We start from the raw sequence: 27,864 nt of genomic DNA on the forward strand, positions 1-27,864 counted from the left end.
TATATACATGTGTATATATATAGGTAAATATATATAGCATATTCATAGATATATGTAGATATATGTAGCATATATGTATATACATAGCGTATATATAGATATATATAGCATATACATACATATATGTAGTATATATGTACATACACAACATATATGTAGACATATACAGCATATATGTACATTGATATGTATAGCATATGTTCGTCAGAGCGTTAGAAATCAAATTGCATTTTACCGCCCTAGGGCGTAAGCTCAATTTTCGGTCCACTTTATAGGCGCCGAAAATGGTCTTTTTCAGTCACGTGTTATAAAAAGTACTATTTAATTTCAAATAAAAATCAATCTCCACTATTTTAATAGGGGTGGACGGGTTGTCTGGATCACCCTGTATAAGAAACTACTGAACAAATCCGTACTTATTTCAAACTATCAAACACTATATTTGCAAGGTAAAAATATACGTATAAAAAAGTGCAATTCCGATTGTTCTAATCCCGACGAATTCGAACTAGAAACCCAGATTCTACTAATCACAAGCGCGGATCGAGTCCCGAGCGTTGTTTCAATCGTGAACGACGAGGGTGGAAAAAAAAGTAGAAAGGAGATAGACTAAACGCGACGGTTACAATTGGAACAAACCGAGCCCGGACAAGAACCAATGAAAACGGAACAAGCCCGGAACGATTTGACCGTAACAAATCTAGGCAAAAACCTGGTTTAACCCGGGAGGAGCAGGTTGGCCGCGTACACGCTAACTGGCTAAAGATTGACAATTAGGGTCTCGATTTGTTTTTGTGATAACGAGGTGCCGCGGCGATTCGACGGCCATGGAGAACGGAGTTTCACTTGACGGTGGAAAGCGAGAGGATGGAGCTTTGGGGTTGATTTAAGCCCCGCAGGTAGTGGTAGAAATCTTTGATAAGGCACGGCTAGCGCGAACACTGATTGGTCGCCCCGGGCCTCGCGTCACCGTTCAAACAATGCGCTCCGTGCTAACAATGCAATCCCGACCGAGATAAGGATATACGTATATGTATAGAGCCTCGGCAACCTATATCTGCGGGCCTAACTACATCGCTGTGCTGCGATCTTCTTACATCTCTCGGATGTGTTCCCACCCCCGCGGTTCCGTCTTCAAAGGTTCGCGGATGCGTGTCACGAAACGTGACCAAACAGCGAAGGCCGCTCTCTTCTCATTTTCCTTCGAACTGTCATTTATGAATCATGAGTGTTTCGATCATGCTCGTTCTCAATTACGGTGATCTTTCGTCATCACTAGTAATTATTACTAAAAAATTATTGCATTTGTAATCTGTCACCAATAACTATAAACAATTATCTACGCAACGATGCCATCATACTTGTATTTCTTTCCTTTTTCATTTCGTCCACTTAACTTCATTAATGTCTTCTGTATGCGTGTTTTTGAGTTTAATTATATCAGTTATTTAACATTTTCACTGACGAACAAAATACCCCTTCCAATTAAACAATTTATAATAATCTATTTTCATATTTTATTAGCCCATATCCTGTTAACTACTTTTCGAAATACCACAGCCAAATAATAGCCAATATATAATAATAAAATCCATTTCATCAAGAATAAAGAGCATACCTATTCTTTTCACACCTCACAAGTTATTAAATTATTTACTATGTAGCCTGCGAATTTTTATATGACACCTTCATATGAACGCATAACATCCGCAGGATGAAGTCTAGAGATCGGCAGATTTTTAAAAGTTACCAAGCTATCAACAGTCAATGAGTAACAACACTAACTGAGGCAACAGCTACGTGAACTTAATACAATTAGCATCATTCTAATTGATTTCTTTTATCACACCAATACTAGAACTGAAAACTATACTATTTACTTCAACCTTCTCTATCGTATCGAAACTAAGAATCATTCGTTTACCTTTGAAAAAGAAAACTACTTTTTCAGATGGAACAAATTGAGATTGAACGATCGAGCATAGAAAACAAAAACTCGGAAAAAAATAGAGAGAATTCATGTAGAAAAACTCAATTAAAAAATCGATATTTTGTTTCGCGTGTATCGGCTGATGTCAGTCGTAGTGAAATTATATAAGAATAATATGCTAAGATAGCGTAAAGATTCTTTTGTAAAGATTAAGATTGGAATAAATGCGTTAAACGTGTGTCTAGACTGACTCCCAAAATCATTGAAATACATACAATTATTGTTATATTTCAAAAAAATATTTCAATGTTCCATTAAGTAACAAAAAGTTTCACCATGTGTACAACTTGTTACACGTAATATTTCTTATTGACTCATTTTGTGTATTCATTTACTTGTAAAGGAACAAAAGAAATTCGTTCTTTGAAATAAAAGAGTTTTTTTACGACCTGTCCTAATCGAGCACTGAATCTGGGCAAAAGATGTTTGCGTGCCCTTCGCGAATGTTTGCCTGGAACTCAGTCAGCCTGGAAATGGAGAAACACATGCGCTGAGTCAGTTCGTGAAATCCTTGGATCAGCGAATACGCATACTGCAACGTGTTACGGTATAAACGAACAAAACTGTACCGCGAAGCGAATGTAAATTTTCACAGGGAACGAAAATAAACAAAAGACAAAGCGACAAATCAACAGTCATACCTGTTTCCCAGTAAAACCTATATTTTCAAAATGATTTAGACATGTAAATATATGTGTAAGGATAATATATATAGTACTAATTAAAATGAAAGTAAAGGCTTCTCTTACCACGTTTAAGGTACATACGTATACGCATACTACCTATTATTTGTATATCATGATTTTAGAAAAAGTAATGAATAAAATTAAAAACAATAGTCCATGTATCTATCTTATAAATACTTGTTTCGCGTAATGTACTTATGTATACTAGACTATCTTCAGATTTCCGAGTACGTATCATAACTCACACTACCATAAAGTACGCTTATTGTTAAATCAAATAATCGGTATTTCGCAGCCCTTTATGCTATAAATCAATACACTGCATAACGGACAAACAAGAAAGACTAAACAAAAACATAAATTCCAACTAAAATATCACAGCGATACATTAAACAAACAATCGTGCACTTCCTGGACCTGTGTGATTCTCGACCATTATCTCCAATCTGCAAAACTTTCCTTGCAAACAGCCGGAGATCCGTTTCAATGTAACAACTTCTTCAACTTGAACACGATCCGAAATTTCTGCCATTTCGAATCGTCCATTTCAAATGTAATATAACACAGTATTATTTTTTAATTTATTCATGTACCCATAATTTGTGCTTTATGATTATCGCAATATAGTATAAATAAATATAAATATAATACACGTAACGCACTACTGCTTCTAATTTTATTTATGTAGACATTATCTGTGTAATAATTATTACATTGCGGTATGGATAAATACATATGCATAACATTATTATGTTTAATTTTATTCATGTAGGAATAATTTGTGTAAAATCATTATTACACTTCTTGCTACACGCAGAAATTACACATAAATTTATATTATATGACCAAGTAGAAGAGGTTTATCATATAAATTGGATTTCCACCGTGTTCGCGCTTGTGAGACGAAAAAGCAAGCTGAGAGGCAAAAAGAGTACGAGAGGATGAAAAGTGATTGGGTGAGAGGGGAGGGTTAACAAAATGACGCGATGCAAAATGAGCACGACAAATCGCAGAGTAATACTTCGTGACTGGACTTAGAGTCTTAAATATAATAATTTGTATTACTCCAATAAGTCTTATCGAAAGTGCGATATTAAGATGTGAAAATAATTCATTTTATATGAAGATGATTCATTTATGTTTTTGTTAAGTCGTTGTTACCTGTATATGAATTGTAAAAGCTTCAGTTGAATTCNGTAATTGTGTATGTTTCTTACAAGAAAAACTTGTTCTTCAATTCATTCAAGGTTGATCACATTTTCCAACATGCATCACTGTGCAAATTCCCTTTTAATTCTTAACCCGTTCCGTTCGTTTAAACATATCTCGTTGATTGACCTACGGTTAGCAGGTTTCCACGATTAATCTTCACGTTTTAATTTCCCGAACGAACGAACAACAAATGAAACTGGCTAGCGAAAGAAATGGCTAGAACAGAAATATGATTTCGACCGGTCAGATTTCACGAGCGACTTTAATTAAATGTCGCACGGGGAGTTTATTTCATTGATCCGGCGTAGCACTTTAGCATACTTTGCGAGGAGCAGCTTTCAATAGCCCATCACCTCTCAGGTGGTTACTCATCGGCGTGGAAAGTATATTCGAATGTCTTTAATGTACTCTGAAGGAAAATCGATGGAAAGAGGCTCGGCCTCCTTCTCCTCTCACCACCCCTTACTTTTGGTCCATCGTATCGTTAGTTTCCTTATTGAGTTCAACAGCCACTCTATTTGTACGGAAACAATCGGCAAGAAACAAAATAATTGAGAATCGCGAGTATCAATGTTCCACTAGACTGAATCATTCAATAATTAAATGTACAATTACATGCAGAAATATTTATAGACAACATACTAATACATAATACATGTTTAAATTGCAATAAAAACGTTTTGCATAAATTATATTTCATTTTATAGTTTATATTTATTTATTTTATTCATAATTTATATTTGGTTCTCAGTATACTTCATTTTATAAAAGGAGCTTCATGCTCACCTCAGCAATAAACAACCAAGGATAGCTGAGTCACTGCCCCATTACTAAAAACCCGAAACTCAGTGTAACTTGAGCTTGCTAACAAAAATAGTAAATACTAGCAAGCTTCCTATACCATTTTCGGTTATTTTTCCTTTTATCTCTTTGTCGAGCGAATGTTTGGAACTACTATTAGCATTAGCTACATGAGACAACGCGAATCCAGTCTTTCTATTAATCTTTGGAAATTACCCGATTCGCTCCCTCGGTCATGTTACGGTCTGTTCACATTACCGTTACGTAACCGTACCGTAAGAGAAATCTTACGTGGTGGGTAGCGAAATTTTGGGAAAGAGATGCCCTGGCGTAAAAAACAGTACCAGTAACAGTAGCACGGGGGCTTCAGAAGGGCCCGCAGACTTGTTCCCCAAGATTAGCGCGAAAGTATGGGTCTACTACCTACTGTGCAGCTTCGAGTAGCTGCTAGACCTTTTTTACGGTGGACCCAGTAAGTTTCAGGTCAATTCGACCGTAATTTTGAAACGTCATGAGCCATTATCTTTTCCCTCCAGAACCACCGTAAAATATCGCAGATATAGCGATACATACTGATATTCGACAATTCTGTTTAATATATGCTTATTAAATACGGGATCGACCGTAAGAAATTCATTTCTTTATTTATCTTTTTATCTATACATAAAAGCTTCCACTTCTTCCTTAATTTGAAAATGGGTACGTACATGCATGTTTCTTTATACTTAGTTTTAAAAATGCAATCATAATGTAAAACAATGTTAATGTAGAATTGAGTTCTTCAACTGATCGTTAGGTAATTATTTAATTAAGCATATTAATCGAGCATTGAAAAAATGAAGCATAGATTTATCATTATTCTCAGATCTCGTTCCCCATGGGAAAAATTAACACAATCAAAAACAGGTAAAGAATCATTGTCTCAAGCTAAATGATTTACTGTAAACTGTGTAATATGTATTACTATATGGTGTCCTCTGTGTGTGTGTGTGTATGTGTGTCAGATGTCTTAAAGAAAAATGACATGCATTGTGAGATAGAATAATAGCTGATTAAAAGCAACATATATGTACTAAGATTGCATTTCTGTAAATATCTTTAGAACTTAGAAGAAACTGGCGATACAATATACAATACGAATAACCATTCCTTTGAATAATATATCCATAACGCGAGTTCATAAATCCACAGTCGTGAATGTTTGTCTTTTCGGTGTTCACTCCAGACCAGAAATAAATATCCGCAAAGAGATCGTTTCTTTTCATTCGCGCGCGAATACCCGCAGCCTGTATCGCCCATTGTTTCTCTCGCCATAAATTCGAGTAAAGAGGGAGAGGGCAACGTTTCATTAAGCGGAAGGCGCGGGGACGGACGTCGATGGCGGGTACATACGCGAATAACCGAGCCAGGAATGTTTGTTTCGTCTCGGGGATGTTCCCGAACGCACGGATTGCCTCGTAGCTTCCGGGCCAGGCGTGATATAACTAGGCCTGGGGGTGAAATTAAGTGAATTTATCTTCCGGCCGCAATAATCAGGCGTCGTTAGTCAGAGCCCGAGCCTGTACCAGCAGCCATCCTACCTACTTTCTTCCAAGTGCCCGTGGGAGTGAGTTATATTGTCACTGACGCGAACAAACAGAGATAGAACGAGGCTAGCGAACAGATAACGGTGTGTACACTGCCGGCTATAAGTATTAGGAAATCTGCCATGATAATACGAGTTTATCTTTGACGATTATCACATCAATCATTTTTATTCTAATAATTATTATTACATCAATTATTGTATCAAATGTTGTATCAATCAACGTATGTCTATTATTCCATCAATCGTATTTATATAAATATCGTATTTAAGCATTAAAGCAATTATTGTGAATGAAATATTATATTAACCGTCTTTGTGTCAGTTATTATATCAACTATTAACTAAAATACTGTACAAAATATTATATTAAGCATTATGTTCCACTAAGTGTTTATTTTTAATACGATTTAATTATATTCATGAACGGAACAGTTACATTGAAATAAAGTATAGTGTTACGAAGGTGTGCTTTCTAATCACCAGCTTGATCTCACTCTCTCGTGTTCCTACCTGTATGCCACACCGAACTACACACCGCACACACGCACGCGTAATAATCGCGTTATACGATTGTAACCATTACAACAATTAATACTGAATAAATTACTGTATGAATTGCATTAATTTTTATTATAATATAGACGATATTTAAAACAATTAAATGGTCTTATAATTTTGTTGTTGCAATATATTGACTGTGCATAGAAGGTAAGTGTTCTAATACTTATGTTAGGTAGTGTACTCGGTCTCGGGTGAACGGCTAAAAAGGAGAATAAGGAGAGGGAGATGAAACCCGCAACCTTTTCCCAACCCGTTTGTGTCCCCGTAGACGAACACGTTGTAGACGGAGACATACGGTAAAAGGAGTGAGACGCCAGCAGAGGGTGTCTTAATCTTTCCAGTGAATTTATGGCGAAGTTGTTTAAGGGATGTTTAGTTGCGCTTAATCTGTAGCAGCTGCACTTAGCTACAACAGGCTTCGGCCTTCCAACGAACTTCTCTATTCTTCTCTTGCACTCTATTTTCTTCATTTTGAAAACTCAACGAATTGCGCATTTCTGTGGCAGTTCAATTTTTTCGTAAACTGCTAACTTTCCTGCAAGGTAAAACATATAGTATCAATTTAGAAGATGCATTTTAGATAAGCCTCACTTTTAATATTTAAGAATTATGATGCTACTTTTGACATCGTGTACATTCTTATGTATTCATGTACATATGTAATGAACCATAATAAATAACACAATAATATCAAACAGTAAAATCATACATGTTTGCAATTTTTATATGCATATTGTTAAGAAATAAAATTATAATTCATTGAAATACATTTGTTAACCTGAGATTATAAAAAAAAACAATTTTTCTCACATTAACAAGAGCATAATATTTCTGCTGTTTGTTTCCACTATTCTTAGCCTGGTTTCTTCCATGGAAAAGTGCTTGGTACTTTGCTGATGACTCTCGAATTAAAGGAATCGTGTTCCACAGTACTTTCTCACATTGGTCGACTTCTTTCGTTCAAAACAATACCGTTTTCTCACTTTACCACGTTTAGACGCGGTCGCACGAGAAAAAGGCGGCGGCGACCACGCGTAATCTTAACACCTTTAACGCGCGTTGCGTGTATATACATTTTCGCTGGAAAAATCCTCCCGCGGAAACTTTTCTCATTTGCTGCTCCTGCAACCGTCGAGCCGTAATAGCGGAATTACTTTGCGTCCACTAAGAATTGCTCTCTCGCATCTCGTTTCAAAATTGTTACAACTTTTTTTACACTTCTTTTTTGATAAAGTTAATATGTTGTACGATTCAGTGTATGATTTATTATACATATGATTCATTACATAATATATTGTATGATATATTCTACGATATACTCTATGATTTACTGTATAATTGAATACATGATTTATTATATAATACATCCTATAATTTATTATATAATATATTGGATGATTTACTACATGACTACCTATTACGATTACGATACTATTTATTACGAGCTGCATCTGTTCTATACATTATACGTTAGATCATTTGTTTAAATATTTTACTCTCCTTCGTTCTTTTGATATTGTTTAAAAATGTAAGTAGAATCACAATGTCCGTCTGACGAATATTATATGATATTACTGTGAGAGTCGTAATAATAATTTTAAAGTAAAATAAATACAATTAATCAAGATTTGTTTTTATTAAAATTAACTATACTGGAAGTGTTATCCGGTTTATACATCCTGTATAAAATGATTTTCCTCAATGTTTTATACAATATCGTGTTTCTCATGATCGTCGACGATTCAAGTAACGTGGCAATTGCAAGGACGCACCTGCCTAACCAGTATAAAATTGTTCTACTATAAGAGCTGAATCTGAAACAATTTTACAATGGAATTCCATAACGAAATTTTATTAATCAACATTTGTCTTCATTAAAATAGTCTACTTCATGAGCACATTACATATGTACATTTATTTATTCTCCAGACTTTTTCATCTTGAGCTGTATACACGCACAGTGGAGACCGAATTTATTTATTCATAAAGGAGTGTGTATATCTACATTACACATACTATATCTCTTTCATTTATGATTAAACAATTTCACGATTGCAATTTTAGTAAAAAATTTATATATTTCAATACAATTTTTATTAGAATTATACAAGGCCAGACCGTGCGTCAACAAAGCGAAGCTTTTTCATCGATGCTTGTTAACGATTCTTAGAGACCATCTCAGTAACATTTGCGGATTGAACTCCGTAAGTGCGACTTGCTTGACCGCACCGTTCTAAGAAAAAGGGGACCGAGAGAGGAGTTTCTCGTGCCCCGGTACTTTGCTCATCGTCTTGGACGAAATTAAAGCCAAGGGACGAACTCGTACCACGCTTAATTAAGTAAACTACCATTGCGAAGCTACTGTGTCCCGCTTTTTGTTCGAGTCCCAAACCGATGAACCGTGAGACAAGCAAAAGACCCTCCTGTTTCCAGGATACCCGTGTTATAATTAATAGTCCCTGGGATTGGGGCAAAAGCTATTCTTCACTTAATTAATTCGTTCACAATGCAATTACCTAATAATATTTAATTAAATTTGTCAGTGTATAAATACACGTACAAAAAATGTATACAGTGCATCTTACAGTAAATCATATAATAAATATTATGCAGTGAATCATGTCAAACAAACAATCACGCAACAAATGATACGATATACTAGGCATGATTCAATACTTTTCATGTGGAACAAGAGGAATGGTACAAACATAGGAATAGTACTTTTCTAAAAGTAGTTGTGCATGGTACGTTTTAAAAATTGGGCCAACCATTTGGGCGGAGGATTTTTGCCAGAAGTGGGTAGACAATTTATCTAAATTACACGGGTTCAGGTTATTAAGATTAAGCGGTTTAAATGCATTAAAATGAATAATGCTCGGCTGGTTATATACGATGTGCGTTCAGAACGGGTATAAGTGTGGTACTAACATTTTAAGCGGTAGCGGTAACACGTATTTTAAAAAGTAAAACACACCCCGGAAAGGTAGATAGAAAGCTGGACTCCGGTTATAGAGCAAAAATGGAAACGTATTAAAAAATTAGAGCCGGACCGCATCGTTGAAAGTGTTTGAATTATCTCAGATAGCAACCTACTTCCGTTTCCTACAAATTCCAATCATTTTAATTAGCCGAACCCGCATCTTCTTTCTAGTCCGTTGTTCTTTCTTTTCGTCTCCGTTTTATTAACGGTATTAACTTCTCCGTTCGAGATAAATGCAAATCCTATCTCGCGCGAGGAAATACGCTGCAGAATTTACATTTTGATCTTGTTTGCGATGTTGTCTCCGGAGGGAGAAAAAATTAATTACAGCGTGTTTTATCTCGAGATATATACCTACTACACCCAAGTGGTTCCTCCCTTTTTGTTTTTGTTTCCCTTCAGCGAATACCGAAAAGCTACAGGAGATATGAACTGTTTAGTAGAAGAACAATATTGTTCTTATTAGCCTGCAAAGTCAATTAATTCATGGGTTATTGGATATCTAAAAGAATATAGACCGTATGTAAGTTACAATAATACACAGAATGTCAAACGCACATATTATTCTGCTTAAACGATGAAAAAAATTCCTATATGAAATGCATTTTTTAAGTTGACAAAATGTAATAGTAACCTAAATTTCTGAGTTGAAAACGTAGTTTTAAACAGGATCTGTCAGTTTGATCGACGCGTGGTAGAATAGAAGCATCGTTTTTTGTAGAAAACTTACTATAAGATGTATTGTTGGACACATGCTATCAGTTCTCTTTTCAATTTCTTTGTTCACGCCAGATCCGTAAAGAAGGATAAGCGAAGATCGAATAGGGGCAACGCTGACATATGTTTTGTTCCGCTTCAAAATCATCCGACAATTACTTTAAGACTTATCACAATCGGATCCCGGGTGATGGAACTGAGCACGGAGAACTTATCTATTCGTATGGCTTACTGTACGATTTATTATATCATATATTGTATGATATACTGTATATTTTATTCTATGATTTATTGTGCGACCTATTATCTCATTTATTATGATATTAATTATACTTGTTATATAATTTATTATGCATCCCAATTAATTGATAATCCATCTTGTGTTATGCTATAGTATGTGTATTGATTTTGTTTTCTTTTCCCTGCTACTAAAATCGCACAATGAACCTCGTCCTTATACTCAACAAACTTTTTTCTTATCTTGGATGCAGAGAGGACAAAAATGCATAGTAACCGGTGCATAAATCGCTGCTTTCGGTATTGTTCTCCGGGCGACGAGACCTGGCTAACTAGGTAGGCGGTTATTATGACCGCTTCGTGGGAAAAAATATCGAAGTTGGATGCTGGCCTTTGTATCTCGGTTCCCGAGGCCAGACTCGGTTCCTTAACAACGCGCAGGGGCAAGGGTTCGAGAGGTGTGTTATTGTGTTTTGCTTCTTATCGCTTTCCGGGCTCGCGCCAAGGGAAAACTCGTCAAGCCTTACCTCGAAAGTGATTTATTCTGAGAAGGGAACGATCGTGACCAACCTCGCTAATGTCCGGACACTCGGATAAGAACTTCTGATTTCCCATATCTCGAAGACAAATGCGATTTTTGGGTTGAGCTTTTCTAACATTGTACAGTGTTCTTACGTTCCGATTAAACCGTCACAACGACAAATCTGACCTAGGTATAAAACGTACATTCCTTATACATAATATATTACGTGTTCCGGTTGGTTTTGTGGATTGCATATGCATGACTATAACTATAAATATGGCTGAGATACGTGAAACGTTTTAGTACATCACTGTACATTTGTAAACATAATCTTACTGTTTATTACAATTTCTTGCAAAACTGAAACGCCTAACAAATCAAATATATAAATTATTTATTTCCTTTTTAACACTATGCAGAATTATGAATCAGAATTTTCTTTATGCTAATTGACTTTCCTCCCTGTTAATGCACAGGCTTGTTACTAAATAATCGTGACTATTTCGGGTTAAAATATAATTAAAATAATAGCAAAGAGAATTGTATGCTCAAACTTCGCTCCGGCTTTAAAGTCGTTCGCTTTCAACTCGGATCCAAGAATGGCTCTTTCAACTCGTTAACAAACTTTCCGCTTCTTTTCCTTTCTCGCAAACGGAAGAATGGTGACATTTCGAATGCAACGTGGCAATTAGCGATAACGTCGTTACAGTCGCAAACTGATTTTCACATGGACGGACTTCTGTTTCCGTATCAAGGGAAGGTATCTTAATTCTTGTCGATGAGTTAGCGACAAGCCTCGGTCGAATTTCAATGTTTGTTTGCCCGATATGCACTAGTTAACTCAGTTGCATTGTATGTATACCGTCGATCATAGTAAGTATTACAATAAAAATTAATATAATATTTTATACATGTAATAATTGTTGCGATATGTTTCGCCTCGGGTCAATCTCGGCTGATTGTCCGAGTCCACGTGTAAAATTTAAAACTTAATTTGAATCTCACTATTTCAAAGGTGCCCGAAACGATTGGCAAGTTTCGATCTCGATTGATGTCCGAAACGATGGTAAGGTTCGATCTCGAGTGCTCGCACAAACATAGCGAGCAGTTTAGCCGAAACGCTGCTACAACTGCCCGGTAAAACACGTCGGACCTAAAGGACTAGAGCGACACGAGGAAAAGCAGGGCCGAAGTGGAAATTGCGAGGTATAGGGAAAAGCATGTAAAAGCTGGGTGTCTCAAAGGGGCTCGTGACGTCTGCAAAGCGAGTGGTTAACTGCGCATGCTCCAAGCGACACGCCGAGCGCAATCCGCTATCTATCGTCACTACTATAGAGCAACCGACAGAACATTTTAAAAAATGAAGGATGATCATTGGCGATGGATGTACGCTGATCTACATACTTCAAATTCCGTCCTCGCTCGTCATTCGTTATGTCCAGCATTTCGTCGCCCTGTTTTGTTTACTTTCATTAACCGCTTGCAGCGAAACCATCCCACTCACGCCTGCTCCCTCAAGGAAATCGGAGCGATTGTCAATTTCTATTTTTCGATTTAGCACGAGATTCGCCGAAAGTCATATCTAGCTTCATCCTGTGCTGCTAAAGTGCTGAAGACTCAGACACTCTCTCTCTTGGGCCCGAAGTTCCATCGCGTCATAGGAACACCATACTTGGGGCAATGATAGAATAGTTTATATACTAATTTATACCACATTTCCTACGATGATTATTGTAATAATTGGTATAACATTTCATCTACTAATTTTATTTCACACAATAATTATAAAGGTCACGATTACATCGAAAAATGATTCTCTTCACCCTCATTTTTTATCTATAGTCTTTGTACTCAGGGAACGGTCGTTGAAGAGGTTCAATTTGCAATTCAGATACTCGGGCTTGACCCAGAACAAACAAACTTACTTTTTCCTTTTGTAAAGTGCAGGTTACTCAGTTTCGATTCGATACAGGGCTGAATAATTTTCTCAATGGGACGTCCATCTGTCCAAGCCTCTTCTGTTCTTTATCATAAGTCCACATATATGTATACAGCAAAACATATAATACATTATATCTATAATGAGCCATATAATAAATTATACAGCCGGATTATTAATAATTTCAATAAAATTGTACTTGAAATGACAGAATATAATAGACAATTCTTAACAGCAACAATTTCAACGAGAAACTAGCATGTCTTAAACCCGACAACTTTTCATATTTGAATTTCGAAAATTATGTATCAGTACACAATTCACTGTTTACAACGTGTGAAATTTTGTCAGCAACTTGAAATTAAACATTGATATTTCTTGTATTCATTAAATATTCGTAATTATATTCACTAAAATATTACAAATTTTGATTACACCCTTAAAACTGATCTACAATTTTTTTCGATTGTCCGTTTTACTATTTACATGTAGTACATTGAGAAGTTTGGATAGTGCTCGCTTTTCATTGAACCTGTTTAGGATATATTTTATCATTTATTGCATGATTCATCACATTATTATTTGTACGATATATTCATAATTTATTGTATGATTAATTGAATTACGGAATCATTTTGTTGACCGCTTCAACACTTGATAAGTTATTTAGAAATAGGAAGGGGAATTCGAAGGGATGAAGGATCGGAAAGAAAGGAATCGGACACAAAATTTTCCCGGCAAGAAAAGAAAACTTGCTTAGGCATAAAAATCCCCTCGAAGTAGGGGGAAAAGTCCAAGCAAGCTGCATTAACTTTATTGAAATTAAGGGTCGGCTAATTGACCGTTACAGAAGTTTTCAATACAGATATATGTTCTAAGCTAGGCCTAGAGAGCTCTCTTACCTCGAAATAAAAGCTCCGTGAAGTTGGCACCCCCAACTGCGAATTTTTACAAAAATCAAATTGCATTCGTTTGTCCACGATTTGTCCACGTTTGTCCAACCAAAATTTTCGTTTGTCCACCCCCCAAAAAAAAGTTATTAAAAAAAGAAATTTTCTCAGCACCCCCATTAAATATTTTTTAACTTTTTTTGTGTGAGTCGATTGTCCACGATTAGTCCTCGTTTGTCCANGGGGTGGACAAACGAAAATTTTGGTTGGACAAACGTGGACAAATCGTGGACAAACGAATGCAATTTGATTTTTGTAAAAATTCGCAGTTGGGGGTGCCAACTTCACGGAGCTCGAAATAAATATGTAAAGCGCAGTGGTCCCACAACTTCAGGAGTACCTTCAATCACCTCCTGGAAGTAGGCTCGTATTACAACGGCGCCGGATGCTACACGGTTGGCCAGGGCCGTCGCCGAGATCGCCGCACCGTGAGCTGGGAACAGTACCATTGTACTTTCCCGTCAACTCGCGGACCACTCGCACAATTCACAATTTCGGGTACTCACCAAAAGTCAACCCTTACCTGTCTGCTGCTGGATCACCAGGCAAACTCACACACTAATAACTCAAGGGGTCACCCTTAGATTGCAACGATCGTTATTCTGCACTGATTTCTACACCGCGCTGTCAAAGACAGAAGTGTCGCCGATCGGCTCGAGGTGCCGATTTTTATACCAAAAAGCGCTGCCAGAGCCGCACCAATACGATAACTGTAAAATAAAATCAATACTAGAGCCGCACCAATGCGGTCGTTTTACAATAAACAATTGCTCCTAGGGCTTCGCCAATCGGAGGACAAGGCATTTGCAATACCCGAACAACCGATAGCGCAAAAACCCATGGCCACCTGCGTGCGCCACTTCTAATAATTAACAAACGATCATGATCGAATTCGCATTTGGATACAGCTTGGCATGCTCCGATCCCCCCTTTTCTTAGATACATTTCTAAAATGCTCATTAAAGCGGAGAATCCGCGAACACATTTATAATACAACTTATTACATAATTTGTTTTAAGATTTATTATATAATTGCGACTATACGATTTATTCCATGATTCATCATAATCTGTTCTAACGTGGTCACGAATAAAAATGGTAACTTATGGGCAGATATGTACATTATGATATGTACTTATCCACTAGTGTATATGTGATTTTGCACCCTTGCGAAGGGCGCGTAGCGATCTCCGAATCAAAGTGCACTCTCGTTTGTTTGACAATATGTATCTGCACGCGTTCAAGCGTGAACGTTTGATCCCCATCGAGGGTAGAAATGTAAACGTATCGGGGTGAGGTTAGTGGGATACGCTTAAAAGTCGTCGCAGGCTCACATAACATCACATAATTGATGCGTTCTCCTAACCGCTTTAATACGCTTTGCGTCATTTACTTTAAAGATATCTATGTATTTGCGTTTTATGTACTGAGTTATTTTACTACAATGATCAGAGCAATAAAACAGGCTTTGATTTATTTTATTCTTGCAAAAATTATTATGTTGGTAGAAAAATAAATTTTGATTTAGTTTGTTATTGCAGAAATAAATGCATTAATAGAATCATATTTTAATTTATGTTATCCTTGCTAACATGTTAGCACAGAAACACAGTTTTAATTTATTTTATTCTTGCAAAAATGGTTGCATTAATAGAAACAAGATTTTATTATTTATGGAAAATTGACAAGAAAATGACTTTTGTGAACTTTAAGAATCTTGATGTCGTTATAAATACATCTTCCAATGTAGTAGACGTACTAGTTCATGTTACAAATGGATGTATCTAGGACATTATCGACGTCCTTCGCAGTGGATCTCAAAGTTTCATTCATCTTAATGACAAGATATCTATAGTTTCGGGATTATCTTATACCGTAATTTTAATGCGAACTGACCTCCTTTAACTTATCCATTAATTACGGAGACTTTTATATTAATTAACGCTTAATATCCACATTATTCTATCTCATACATTCGCATTCAAACTGCGGACAATTATGTTATATGCTATCTGCTAAAAAATGAAATTAAAGCAGGAATTTCTCTCACATTGTACATAAGTAGATCACAGATTTTTATGCAAGATAAATAATATGACACTAAGTTAAGAAAATCCATTTTAGATAAACACCTATTTTATCATTTAAGCACTGAAATATATACACTTCTTTATATTTTATGCACTGCTTACAGTGCTGATATTATCTGCAGACAATATGTTTGTCCCAACTCTAATCATAACTGTTTTCTTTGCATTTCTCCATTTATTGTTTCACATATTATAATACATTGTAGATGAAAGTTGCAATCTAGCTGTATCAAAAGCTGTAATCAAAATAGAACATTAATTGAAAGTTACTTTTTGGCCAAGTTATGACTTGTATTGCTTTCTTAAACTACAAGCGCCAATTCGTTAAGAAAAACATGAAGTAAGTACTAACTCATTTCCATCATAAACTTGTAGCAGCACGATGTAGACATATTAACAGGAGAGCTGTGCCATTTCCAGAACCTTGCCATTTCAAAAAGTGACTTATACCACCATGACTTTTACTCCCTCAATTAAAAACCAACAACAGACACGCTAAACTTTTATAAAGCCTTCTTTATTAGAATGTTAGTGTTACTAATGCAAGAAGTCAATATTGTTATTGATTATCATTCACTTGAAAAACCAAAATATATCTTAAACTGAATCGATAATCCCAGATACTCGAAATGTATTCTGACGCGGTTCTACTGTATAATCTTATATAATTTATATTACCGTATATAATATACAGGGTGTCCCAGCTAACTCTTGCATTTGAAATACCTCGCTTGTTTTTCATGATAGAAAAAAATGTTAGAAGAAAAAGTTATTGTACCCGATGGGGCGCATATTCTGATTGGTAACCAATTTTGCTCAAGGTCATTTTTTTCGAGATTACAAGGTCATCGGTGTTTTTTTTAATGGAACCATATATTTTTGTTATCATACGATGATAGCTGAGGGCAAGGCGAGTTCATTGACCTATGACACTACGACCTTCAACTGACCTTGATTGTGGAAATTTCATAAAAGTTTGGAAATTTATTTAAATGGTGAAGTACCTTGCCTGATATTAGTAAACACGTTTCTTGTAACTTCAATATCATATTACTGATGTAAGTAGATTGTAAACATTGGTACTTAGTTCTCTTCTTTGGAATACTACAGACAGCTTAGTATTCCATTTCGATAGAAACGAGCTTATGAGTGTGGAAGATAATTATAAAATAATGGTATTCTACGTGAGCAAGAGAAAATTGAAATGATTTTAATTTACGGTGAGGCTGGAAGAACCTCTGTACTGGTAGCTCGAATCTATGCAGAGAGATATCTCGAAAAAGATCATCCTTGTCGACAAACTTTTGATCACATTGTTCAGTTATTTATTTCAATAGGCAGTCTTAAATCATTGAAAAGAGAACGATCGAAACCTGCTATTGGAGATGATAAACAAGTTTTAGTATTGGCTGCAGTAAATAGTGATTCAACTACAAGTTGTCGAAAAATTGCCCGTTTTTCGGATATCTCAAAATCAAGTGTATGTCGCAGACTACAGTATCACAAATTTCATCCATATCACATTTCATTGCACCAGGAGCTTCATAGTAATGACTTTGATAATCGCGTTGCTTTTTGTCAATGGACATTACAGCAATTGCAAAGGAATAGTAAATTTTTTCATGACGTTCTTTTTACTGATGAATCTACTTTTACTAGTCATGGACAAGTGAATAGGCATAATATGCATTATTGGTGCACCGAAAACCCAAAATGGCTTAGGCAAGTTGGACATCAACGTCCATGGAGCGTAAATGTATGGTGTGGTATCCCTGGTGGTATTATTATTGGACCAATTTTTATTAATGGCGTGACTGGACAAAAGTATGTAAATTTTTTAATTGATAAGCTACCAGAACTATTAGAAGACATTTCCATTGCTCAAAGGTTACGAATGTGGTTCCAACATGACGGATGTCCGGCTCATAATTCATTAATAGCCCGACAAGTACTACAACAAAAATTTCCTCAAAGATGGATCGGGCGAGGTGCAAATATTCCATGGCCTGCGCGCTCGCCAGATATTACACCGTTAGATTTTTTTCTTTGGGGCACAGTGAAATCACAAGTTTACGACGAAATTCGCACGACACCGGAAAACATGATGGAACGTATTAAAATTGCCTGTGCTAATATCAGCAGGGAAATAATAATAAACACTACCGAATCATTTATTAATCGCNGTTTCGAACAACCTTGAACGTTCGTTGTTCAGAACCGCGTGTGAAAATCAAAGGTAATTTGATTCCCACTATTTTGTAAATGTTATGACCTAATCGTACCGTAGGTGGTAAGACAGGTTAGTTATACGTAATTCGATTTTTCTGGCTTGAAATAAATAACACAGATTTTGAAGGAAAAAGCCATTCGGCATAAAAAACCCTAGTTTATTTTTACATTTGATTTGCTTACGATTAATCAAAAAGTTTAACGAACGGATGGTAAAAAATGGATTTCACTAGTACGATCTTTGGTCTGCCCGTATGCTGGCAGTAGGAAACTCATGTCAAAATGCCTCAATGCGATTGGCAATGACGTCGAGCTGCACAGAAGATCATGCCTCGAATCGGTCGGCAAATGTATCCAGTTGACTGGGAATTAGACCTCAATGCGGTCGGCACATATCGTCCAGTTAACTGAGAATTATGCCTCGAATGATAAGCAAATGTCGTTGAGGGAATCCGTTGTGATTCCACAAGCCTGAACGGTGGCCGAGGGCCGCACGATGCCCAGAGATTTCGTATGTTGCACGCACTCTTGTTCTTACTAACTCCTCTCACGAACTCTTCTTACTAACTCTACTTGATGACTGCTCGAATGCTCCTTCGGACCAACCGTCCAACCCTCAAACAGACTGTAGTGGGACAGCGGAGTTGGAAAAATACACCCTGATTGGTGATTTTTAAGCGTTGAGGCCCAATCAGTTCGCTCCCTGAGATAACCATTCTCTCTTTTCCCTTTGTAAAGTCTTGGCCTGAAGAGGGGAGGAGAACCGTTAGAAAATGTATACAGATTTCCAACGCTTGACGAGACAATGGGCCTTGTCCTTCGCGTGGGCTGGCAATCGGTTCTTAGAAATGTATTGAAATGCCTTTTGCTTCGAGGAAACTCTATTTCCTTTTCCTGCATGACTGGAAAATGCTATTTGGTGACGAGTTAATCCCTTTTAATGCTAACCGGTCATAAACTCTGTTTTTTCCGTTGAACGGACGGAACAAGGTCAGTTGAAGGTCGTAGTGTCATAGTAGTAAACTCGCCTTGCCCTCAGCTATCATCGTATGATAACAAAAATATATGGTTCCATTAAAAAAAACACCGATGACTTTGTAATCTCGAAAAAAATGACCTTGAGCAAAATTGGTTACCAATCAGAATATGCGCCCCATCGGATACAATAACTTTTTCTTCTAACATTTTTTTCTATCATGAAAAACAAGCGAGATATTTCAGATGCCAGAGTTAGCTGGGACACCCTGTATAGTATTTATATGCATACTTCATTATATGATTTATTGACTCATGATGCATGATATATGATTTATTGTGTAGTATACGTAGTGCGTTACTTATAGTACGGCATATTTTATGATATATTTAAAGAATATGATATAACTATATGTATAATTTATTACGCAGTATAATACTTCAGTTGCAATAGTCTGTGTCTAAATAGGCTACGATTAACATTACCGTGAATCATTACAAATATATTCTGACGATGGTTCGATACTGGTAACCGGATGACTGTAAACTCGCACACGGAAACGTCGAGACGGTGAGAAAACCGAAAGGAGGGCGTGGGGGATGAAAAGCAGCACGAGGAGGGAACAGAAGGATGGAGATGAGTTTGAATTTGGACTCGCGCCTCGTTAATTTTTCGCCCCGTGTCACTGCATTGTTTGCCCGGGATAAAAAAAAAAGGAGTGTTTATTGCCCGCAGCTCGAGACGACGAAAGCCAACGAGAGTTCCCTCCATGTTCCTTTTTTCCCCTCTTTCTTTTCGGCGCGCGCGCGTATACCCATCCACACAATCGCAGTCTCTTCGAGCATTCTCGTTTTAATGATTCCGATCTAACAAGGCCGTCTAAGTTGCACGCAAAACCCGTTCGAATTCGAACGAATTCGTGCCACAAACTTCCTTCAGGTTCATATCCATTTGTAACAGAACATCGTATCGTATCACTGTTTCGTGTCATTATGAAGATTGAAATATATAAATGTGTTCATTCAATGAATTCTATCAAATGTAAATAAAAAATTTATATAAAATGATATAAAACAATAAATGATTTCTTATCGACACACCCTGTAGAAGGAAAGGAAAGGTTATAAAGGATGGTAGGATGTTCAATTGGGTTTACGTCAATTTTACGGATATTCCATATAACATACACAGATACACTAACGTATATTGGATTCGTGATAGATAAGTCGTATCGGGCATTACAAGCAATCCCAGCATGCAATAAGCCTGTTGACTAAGCAGGGACATTCGTAATTACATCACCAATTTGCCGAACGTTTGCCGACAAAGCACGTGACGCCAAGGGACTAGGGTAATCACATGACTTCTCTAACATTTGTCGATAAAATTTTGACGTTGTTTACTCTGTTTATGTAATCAAGCAAAAATAGTACAAAATATAGGTTTACGGGACTAACTTTTCGTCTTTATATGAGAAGATTTTTGAGTCGTCAAGTATTTCTGAAAAGACGGAAGTTCAATCTGACGTGCTCTGACTCTTGATTTCATTCAAAACAATCTCTTTTGGATATAAAATTGCATATAAACAAAAGTATTGTAACTACGACTTTTCATTTATTTTGTAACGCTCACTAAATATCAGCATATTTTGATTAAATCGTGACCAGAGCACGCCAGATTTAACTTTCCTCTTTCCACGACACAAAAATCGTTTTATATAAGAAGGAAAAGTGTAATCCCGTAAACCCACATAATAAATTTTATAGCTAGAGAAAGAGAGAGCAGATGTAAGATAAATCTTATAACTGCTATGTATGCAAATTCTTATTTTTACAAATAAAACTAAATAAACGAAATTTGTGTAAACATTTGTTTTCTTCTCTGAATATTATAAATTATTTCTCACTTTGGATATTTTGCATTTCTTTATACAGGTAACCCTCCTATAACACGGTAGATAGGTTCCTAGAAAATGCCGTGTTGTGTGAAACCGTGTTGTATGAGACCCAGAGCCAGTACAAAAACGGGGGTTACGTTCCGAAAACTTATTAAAAACCAATTTTTTTTAATTCTACATAAACAACTTAATTTTTATTAAAAATATAAATGTATGTTCAACACAAAATTGATTCAAATATACTTAATTGCATCTATAATTGTGCTCTAACTTTATGTAATGTGGGAATATAATTTTAGTTACTGGAACATAAAAGCAATGCCTCACCTAGATCAACCAGTTTTAACATAACGCCACCGTTAAACTTAATGTCTTAAAGACGAAAAAGTTATTTTTTAACAACTCGACGCAAACTGCCGACCAGCAGTGTGAGACACTTTTGTTTTCAGGCCACGGAGATAAAAAGAAATAATTTCCGTAACACTCACTGAGATAGAAATGTATACATCTCAGTGGCAACATTGTATCTTTAAGACGGCAAGCCTCGCTGCGGCNACCTGTATATTACTGTATACTGTGTTTCTTTAGATCAATGAAAATTCCCATAAATGCACAAAAATCCGCTGTCCACTTATAACATATTGAATAGTAAATCAGCCAAGAAATTCCATTAATTTCTCATACATTTCTGACCTCTAGATTTTCTAATACATCTTAAAACTTACGAACGAAAGCGAACCTATTGAATTATCTATAATAGAAATTTTCCTGAAGCATCAAATTACTTTCTGAGAAGAAGTTATGCAAGAATGAAACTAATGGAACAAGTTTCCGCTTAATTATTTCCGGCGAGTAAAAATTTCATCAACTTTTTCCACTGCAATTAAATCTTAAATTACTGTCTCGATTTCGCAGTAATTAATCCGCAATAATTATCATCAAGTTATTTAATGAGTGTGTTACGTCCAATTAAATTCATTATCTCGCTTTAGATTGCGCAAGATGTTCCCCGTGTAATACCAATTTACGTACCGAATATACAAAGACGTCGTGCATTCTGTTCGTATATTACATGCACATTCCAGCACTGTTCAACCAGCATCGATTAAATCATAATGAAATTTTGATCGGTGTTCAACATCAAAGCCCCTCGCAGCGGCTTTAACGTTTGAGGGCATCACCAGAAAAACGTATGGCACAGTTTCATATAAATCAACTCCGAAAATTGTACTTCCTGTGCTTTCACAAAAATTCTACTTCCAAAACATTATGGTAATCGTATATTTCTTGCCCTTCGGCTTTAAAAGGGGGTACATTTGGTAATAATAGTTCGGTGATTGTAATAATTTTGACAATATACTTGCATTCTGTATACACTAACTGTCTATAATATTATAATATTTAATACATACATATAATTGTCATACGTTTACGTATTGGCTTTCTCCTTCACGACTATTTGCTATATGCTCTAACGTTTCTGACTCTTTCAGGTATATGGTACGTTTTCTTGTACACCCTTTCAATATCTACTCATCTTTTCTTCATTTCGACATCTAAATGTCGCCACCATCTTCTGATATCTTCCTTTGTATTTTCATTTTAAGTATTCCGGTCTCTGCTCTTATCCAATTGTTTAGAATCTTGGATTGTATCTGCTATCTCTTGTATCTGCATATTTAAATCTTTCTCTGCTACTATTTTTGCTATCATATTCCCTTCTCTTCTCCATTAATTATTACATAATTTACATAATTTAATTCTTTCACATCTATTTCTTTCTAACTGCAATATCTGGCTCTTACTTTCTCCCATTTCGATCCGACCCGTCTTTTCTATTCGTTTCTGTCGATTTCTTTCCAGCATTCTTCTATTATCTCATTTACTGAATGTGTTCTTGTTTCTGCTTGTACCTGGTTCCCCTCTTTCCCGCTTCTACTCTGATTTTCTCTACTTTTGTCTCTTCCAGTATTATACATTGTGCTGGTGTATTAAAGTCTTAATCCAACGCCCATCTTACATACTTTGTATCTCTCTTCTCATCCATACATTTCTCCTCCGCATAGTATGATTTTTAACTAAGCTATTGAAAATCGTTGGTCTTTTCTCAAAATTGTTTCTGAATCTTCTTTGACCGATGCTTCATATTAGTTTCATTGCTATCATCGCTCTCTTTACCAGATTTTTAATATGTCCTTTATTACCGGTCTTCTGAAACGTATATCCCACGTATTTCAATTCTGTAACTTCTTTCATTTGCTTTTTCCCCATTTTCACATCTCTTTCGTCTTTTTTCCTCTCCATTTCTTAAATATCATTATCTTAGATTTATCTGCGTTTAAATTTAATTCCTTTTTCTCCAAATATATTTTCAGTCTCTCCTTCATTTCCACAGGTCAATGTTCAAAATTGTTCTCTTCCTACCACTATTCCTCCTGCTCTTCTCTCATCCCTCCTGCTCCTCTTCTCATAGTTTCTTCTAATTCTACTATAAGTAAGTTAAACAGTGTAAGACTTAAGGTTTATCTACACTAACGTAACGTCACCGTCACGTCAATGGCACGTAGAGTCTCCGCAGGTCGTAGGACGTACGTTCGGCAGCGGAACCAGTACTGTAGTCTTTAGGGCAGTGTATAGCGAAAAGCGGAATACCCCTCGAAGGATGTAGTGAACCTTAAACAGCAAGTAGTCCGCCTGCCGATTCAGTGTCAAACGTAGGCCCCTGAGCTCCCTGCTTTTACACGCTTTTCCATATACCCTGTCCTAAAGACTACAGCACTGGTTACGTTGCTGAACGTACGCCCTACGATCTACGGAGACCCTACGTGGCGGTGACATTACATTGACGTGACGTTAGTGTAGATAGACCTTTAATGAGCAGACTTGTTTGACACCTTTGCTTGTTCACAATTTTCCTGAGTGTTCTTCATTTATTCTTACTACATGTGTACCTTGTTTTTTCTATCTGTCTGTTATTCTTTGTCTTAGTTTTCTGCTTATCTCTTTCTCTTCCATAGTTTTATCTAATTTGAGTCGGCTGATTTTGTGAAATAAAAAGAATTCATAAAGTTTTTTATTTCTCATTTTCAATTGTCTATTAGCTATATAATTTAATATGAAAGTGTTATCTATCTTATCTTTTGTGAAACCTACTTGCGTATCTTCCAACATGTTATTTCTTTCTATTTTTTTTCCAGCTTATCTCCCAACACCCAACATACATGATTTCTAATAGTGTTATTCTTCTATAATTTTCTACCCTGTTTCTATCTCCTCTTCTGAAGACTGGTATTAAGACACCGTCACTTTGGGAAGCCTTCTTCTGTCATACTTTATTGAATAGCCATTAGTCTTTTCATTATCGTCCTTTCTCCGCATATCCTCAATTTATTTTCCAGGCCGCTTGCTCTCGCTGGTTCTTTCTTCTTTAGTTTCTGTATTTGTATCTTGATTTCCTCAATTATGATCCTGTCTTGTCTTATTCTACGAAAGCAATGATCTTTTTCAAACACCTCGTTGACACGTATTGCTCTTGTCTCTGTCACCATGTGACCATTTTCCAAAATGTTATAGTCTACGTCTTCATTATAGTTATACAGCGACAAACACACTAGCGTGATATAAATAAATCGATAACACTTCAAGTTTAATAAAATGCTCTGTTCCACGTTTCATCTTCAAGGGTAAAGTAAAATTATTTTTACAATTTCAAATGTAAGTTTTAAAGTATCTCAACTAGATTTGTAGTTATAATCATCTATACTGAAAGCTAGCTTCAAAACCTTCAAAAGCTATGCATAAAAAACCTCGTTTTAAGTACCTTTTACAGCTAGTGTTTGTTGATTGAGCCAGCAATGTGCATGTGTTAGTTTCCCCTAGGGGATAAAATTCAAGACGAGTAATAAGTCTACGTCTTGTTTTTTCAATGCTCGATCCGGCATCAACACTGTTGGATTTTAACATAATTTTGACGCGTCAAAGTAAAAAAAATTTTAATGTACATGGTAGTGATGAGCGTACGTTAACCCTTTCGCTACGGACACCGACTATAGTCGGCGGCCGCGCGACGTGTTGTGTGTACGGGTGCCGACTATAATCGGCGTCCGAATATCGTTTGAATCTAATAGCTCGTACTGAACTAAATCCTGCATATTTTACATACGAAATAAGAATCTTCAATTTTTTTCTATTGGATGGTAAATTAACAATACAATACAATACAACAATACAATACAAGTATTTGTAAGGCACAAAACTATAATAGAAAACAAGGATTATAATATAAAGTATCTAAAAAAAAAAATAATAAAAAAGAAATATAAAGTGATTCCGCGGAACGGACTGCCGTAGCGAAAGGGTTAAAATTGTTTTTATTTTGACATGTTAAAATTATGTCAAAATCTAACAGTATCGATGTCAAATCCAACATTGAAGAAATAAGACGTAGACTTATTATTCGTTTTGAATTTTGTCCCCCTAGGGAAAACTCACACATGCACATAGTTGGCTCAATTTCATTGTTACTAGCTGTACATACGATCTCGAGTATTGCATAAGTATGGCTTTATTTGAAACTACTCGCTACGAAGACTGTTACGTTCACGTCTGCTTTAACGATTCCAGCTTCCCAATTGTGATTTTATACCATCCGGTGAAACGCATCACATTTCCAATTAAAATCTCCCAGTTTACAGTAGAGAGAATGCAAGATAGTGGAGAATTGTTAAGAAAGCAAGGCATTGTATATCACGATGTTATCATGATTAACCGTCGAATTGTTTTCAACCTTGTAGACTAGATTAGATTACTATACGTTTTATACTTGTAAATAAAAGAATTGTACATTGATCATTGCTCACATAAGCGAGTAGAAACTGTATGTGAAGCATGTTCCAAAAAAATGACTGTTCAAGATTTCAATATTTCACTTAAGGGGATACGGTAGTCACTTGACTTTTCTAACATTTATCGGTAAAATTTCGATGTTTTTTTGCTGTGTTTTATTGATAATCAGACAGAAAAGTGCAAAATATAAGTTTACAAGACTATACTTTTCGTCCTGACATGAGAACGTTTTTAGGTCGGCAGGTACTTCTTTGAAAACACGGAAGTTAAATCTGACGTGCTCTGGTCTTGATCTCGTTCAAAACAATTTTTTTCGGACATAAAATTGCTTATAAACAAAGGTATTATAACTACGATATTTCATTTATTTTGTAACGCTCATATCACTAAATATCAGTATATTATGATTAAAGAGCACGCCAGATTTAACTTTCCTCTTTCTAAAGAGATATCTGACAATCAAAAAATATTCTTGTATGTATAAGGACGAAAATTGTGATCCCATAAACCCATATTTTTGATTAGTTTTGTGGTTAACATTTACATTTTGCGCCGCTATCGGAGTATATCTTCTTAAAGACAATGCACGCGTATAAGAAATTCAATAAGGGTGGCAAATATTTGTTTGAAAATTATAGACAGTAGAAAATCATCGAGGAAACACGAAACGATTTTAATTCTCACAATATTATCACGCTAAACGAAATTGTACGGCAACTTCTCTAAAACTACTATCTGAATTTTGAAAATTTCGCTTTAAAAACTACATACTAAACTCGGTAGAGTCAAATATTTGTATTATGTGAAATTCCGAACTGTGGCAGTCTCTCTTTGAAAACTTCAGCCGATTCGCTGCCGGATAATTATTAATTCACGCGATAAGCGTTTTATAATGCAACTCACCGTTATTAATCGCGGCGAAAGCGACGGCGCTGAGCAGCCATGCGGCCACGCTGATGCCGGACATCTTCGTTTTCCCTCGTTGCAAGTTTCACCTCACATAATACGTGCCTCTCAAACGTTAGAACGAGCTGAAAATTACAACGAACACGTTATATTAACGGTGTATGCGCAATCTTAAGATATGATAGGTTTTCACATTCGTGCCTTGTAAGGGATTCCGTTTCTTTAATACACTGAGTGAGATCTAAAATTTAGGGAACACTTGATTCTCAAACGGAACATATACGTACGCAAATATACATATGTAGGTATTTTATACTCTTGTATACATACGTATGTATTTGCATATTATAAATATACATACAAAAATGTATATAATATTTATGCCATCAAATATTTAATATTTGTATCAGTGGTGAACAGATTATGAGTTTTGGACACAATTGTCTCAAGATGGGCTGAGAAACCGCAAAAGAACACGTGACAGCAACAACACTCTTTCAATCGGTATTACAACAATCAAGCGAGATTAAAGAACTCTTTCAATGATCTCAAAGAAAGATTCATAGAGCCATAGAAATTAAGGTTCTATGAATCGTTAAATAAAAACAACGACAAAGCATTCGAGGTTTAACTGTTAATAGATTTTACATTAATAAAACACTGCGCAAAATTTTAGACATTTTCCGAGGCTACTAAAAATGTTCTTATTCGAATTTTTAAAAACATAGATACAACAG

General features: G+C 36.0%; 1 protein-coding gene across 1 annotated transcript in view; it reads right to left on the minus strand.

Annotated features, from left to right (window-relative positions):
- The window catches only part of LOC108629210 (uncharacterized), a 124,623-nt gene that overhangs the window by 86,733 nt on the left and 10,026 nt on the right, over positions 1 to 27,864 (minus strand). Inside the window, exon 2 of the mRNA XM_026817221.1 lies at positions 27,125 to 27,252. Coding sequence (XP_026673022.1) covers positions 27,125 to 27,188 — 64 coding nt within the window. The 5' untranslated portion in view covers positions 27,189 to 27,252. The remainder of the gene's footprint in view (positions 1 to 27,124; positions 27,253 to 27,864) is intronic.

This window comes from Ceratina calcarata, unplaced genomic scaffold (genome assembly GCF_001652005.2).
Source record: "Ceratina calcarata isolate Rehan_Ccalc_2016 unplaced genomic scaffold, ASM165200v1 scaffold131.2, whole genome shotgun sequence".
NCBI lineage: Eukaryota > Metazoa > Arthropoda > Insecta > Hymenoptera > Apidae > Ceratina > Ceratina calcarata.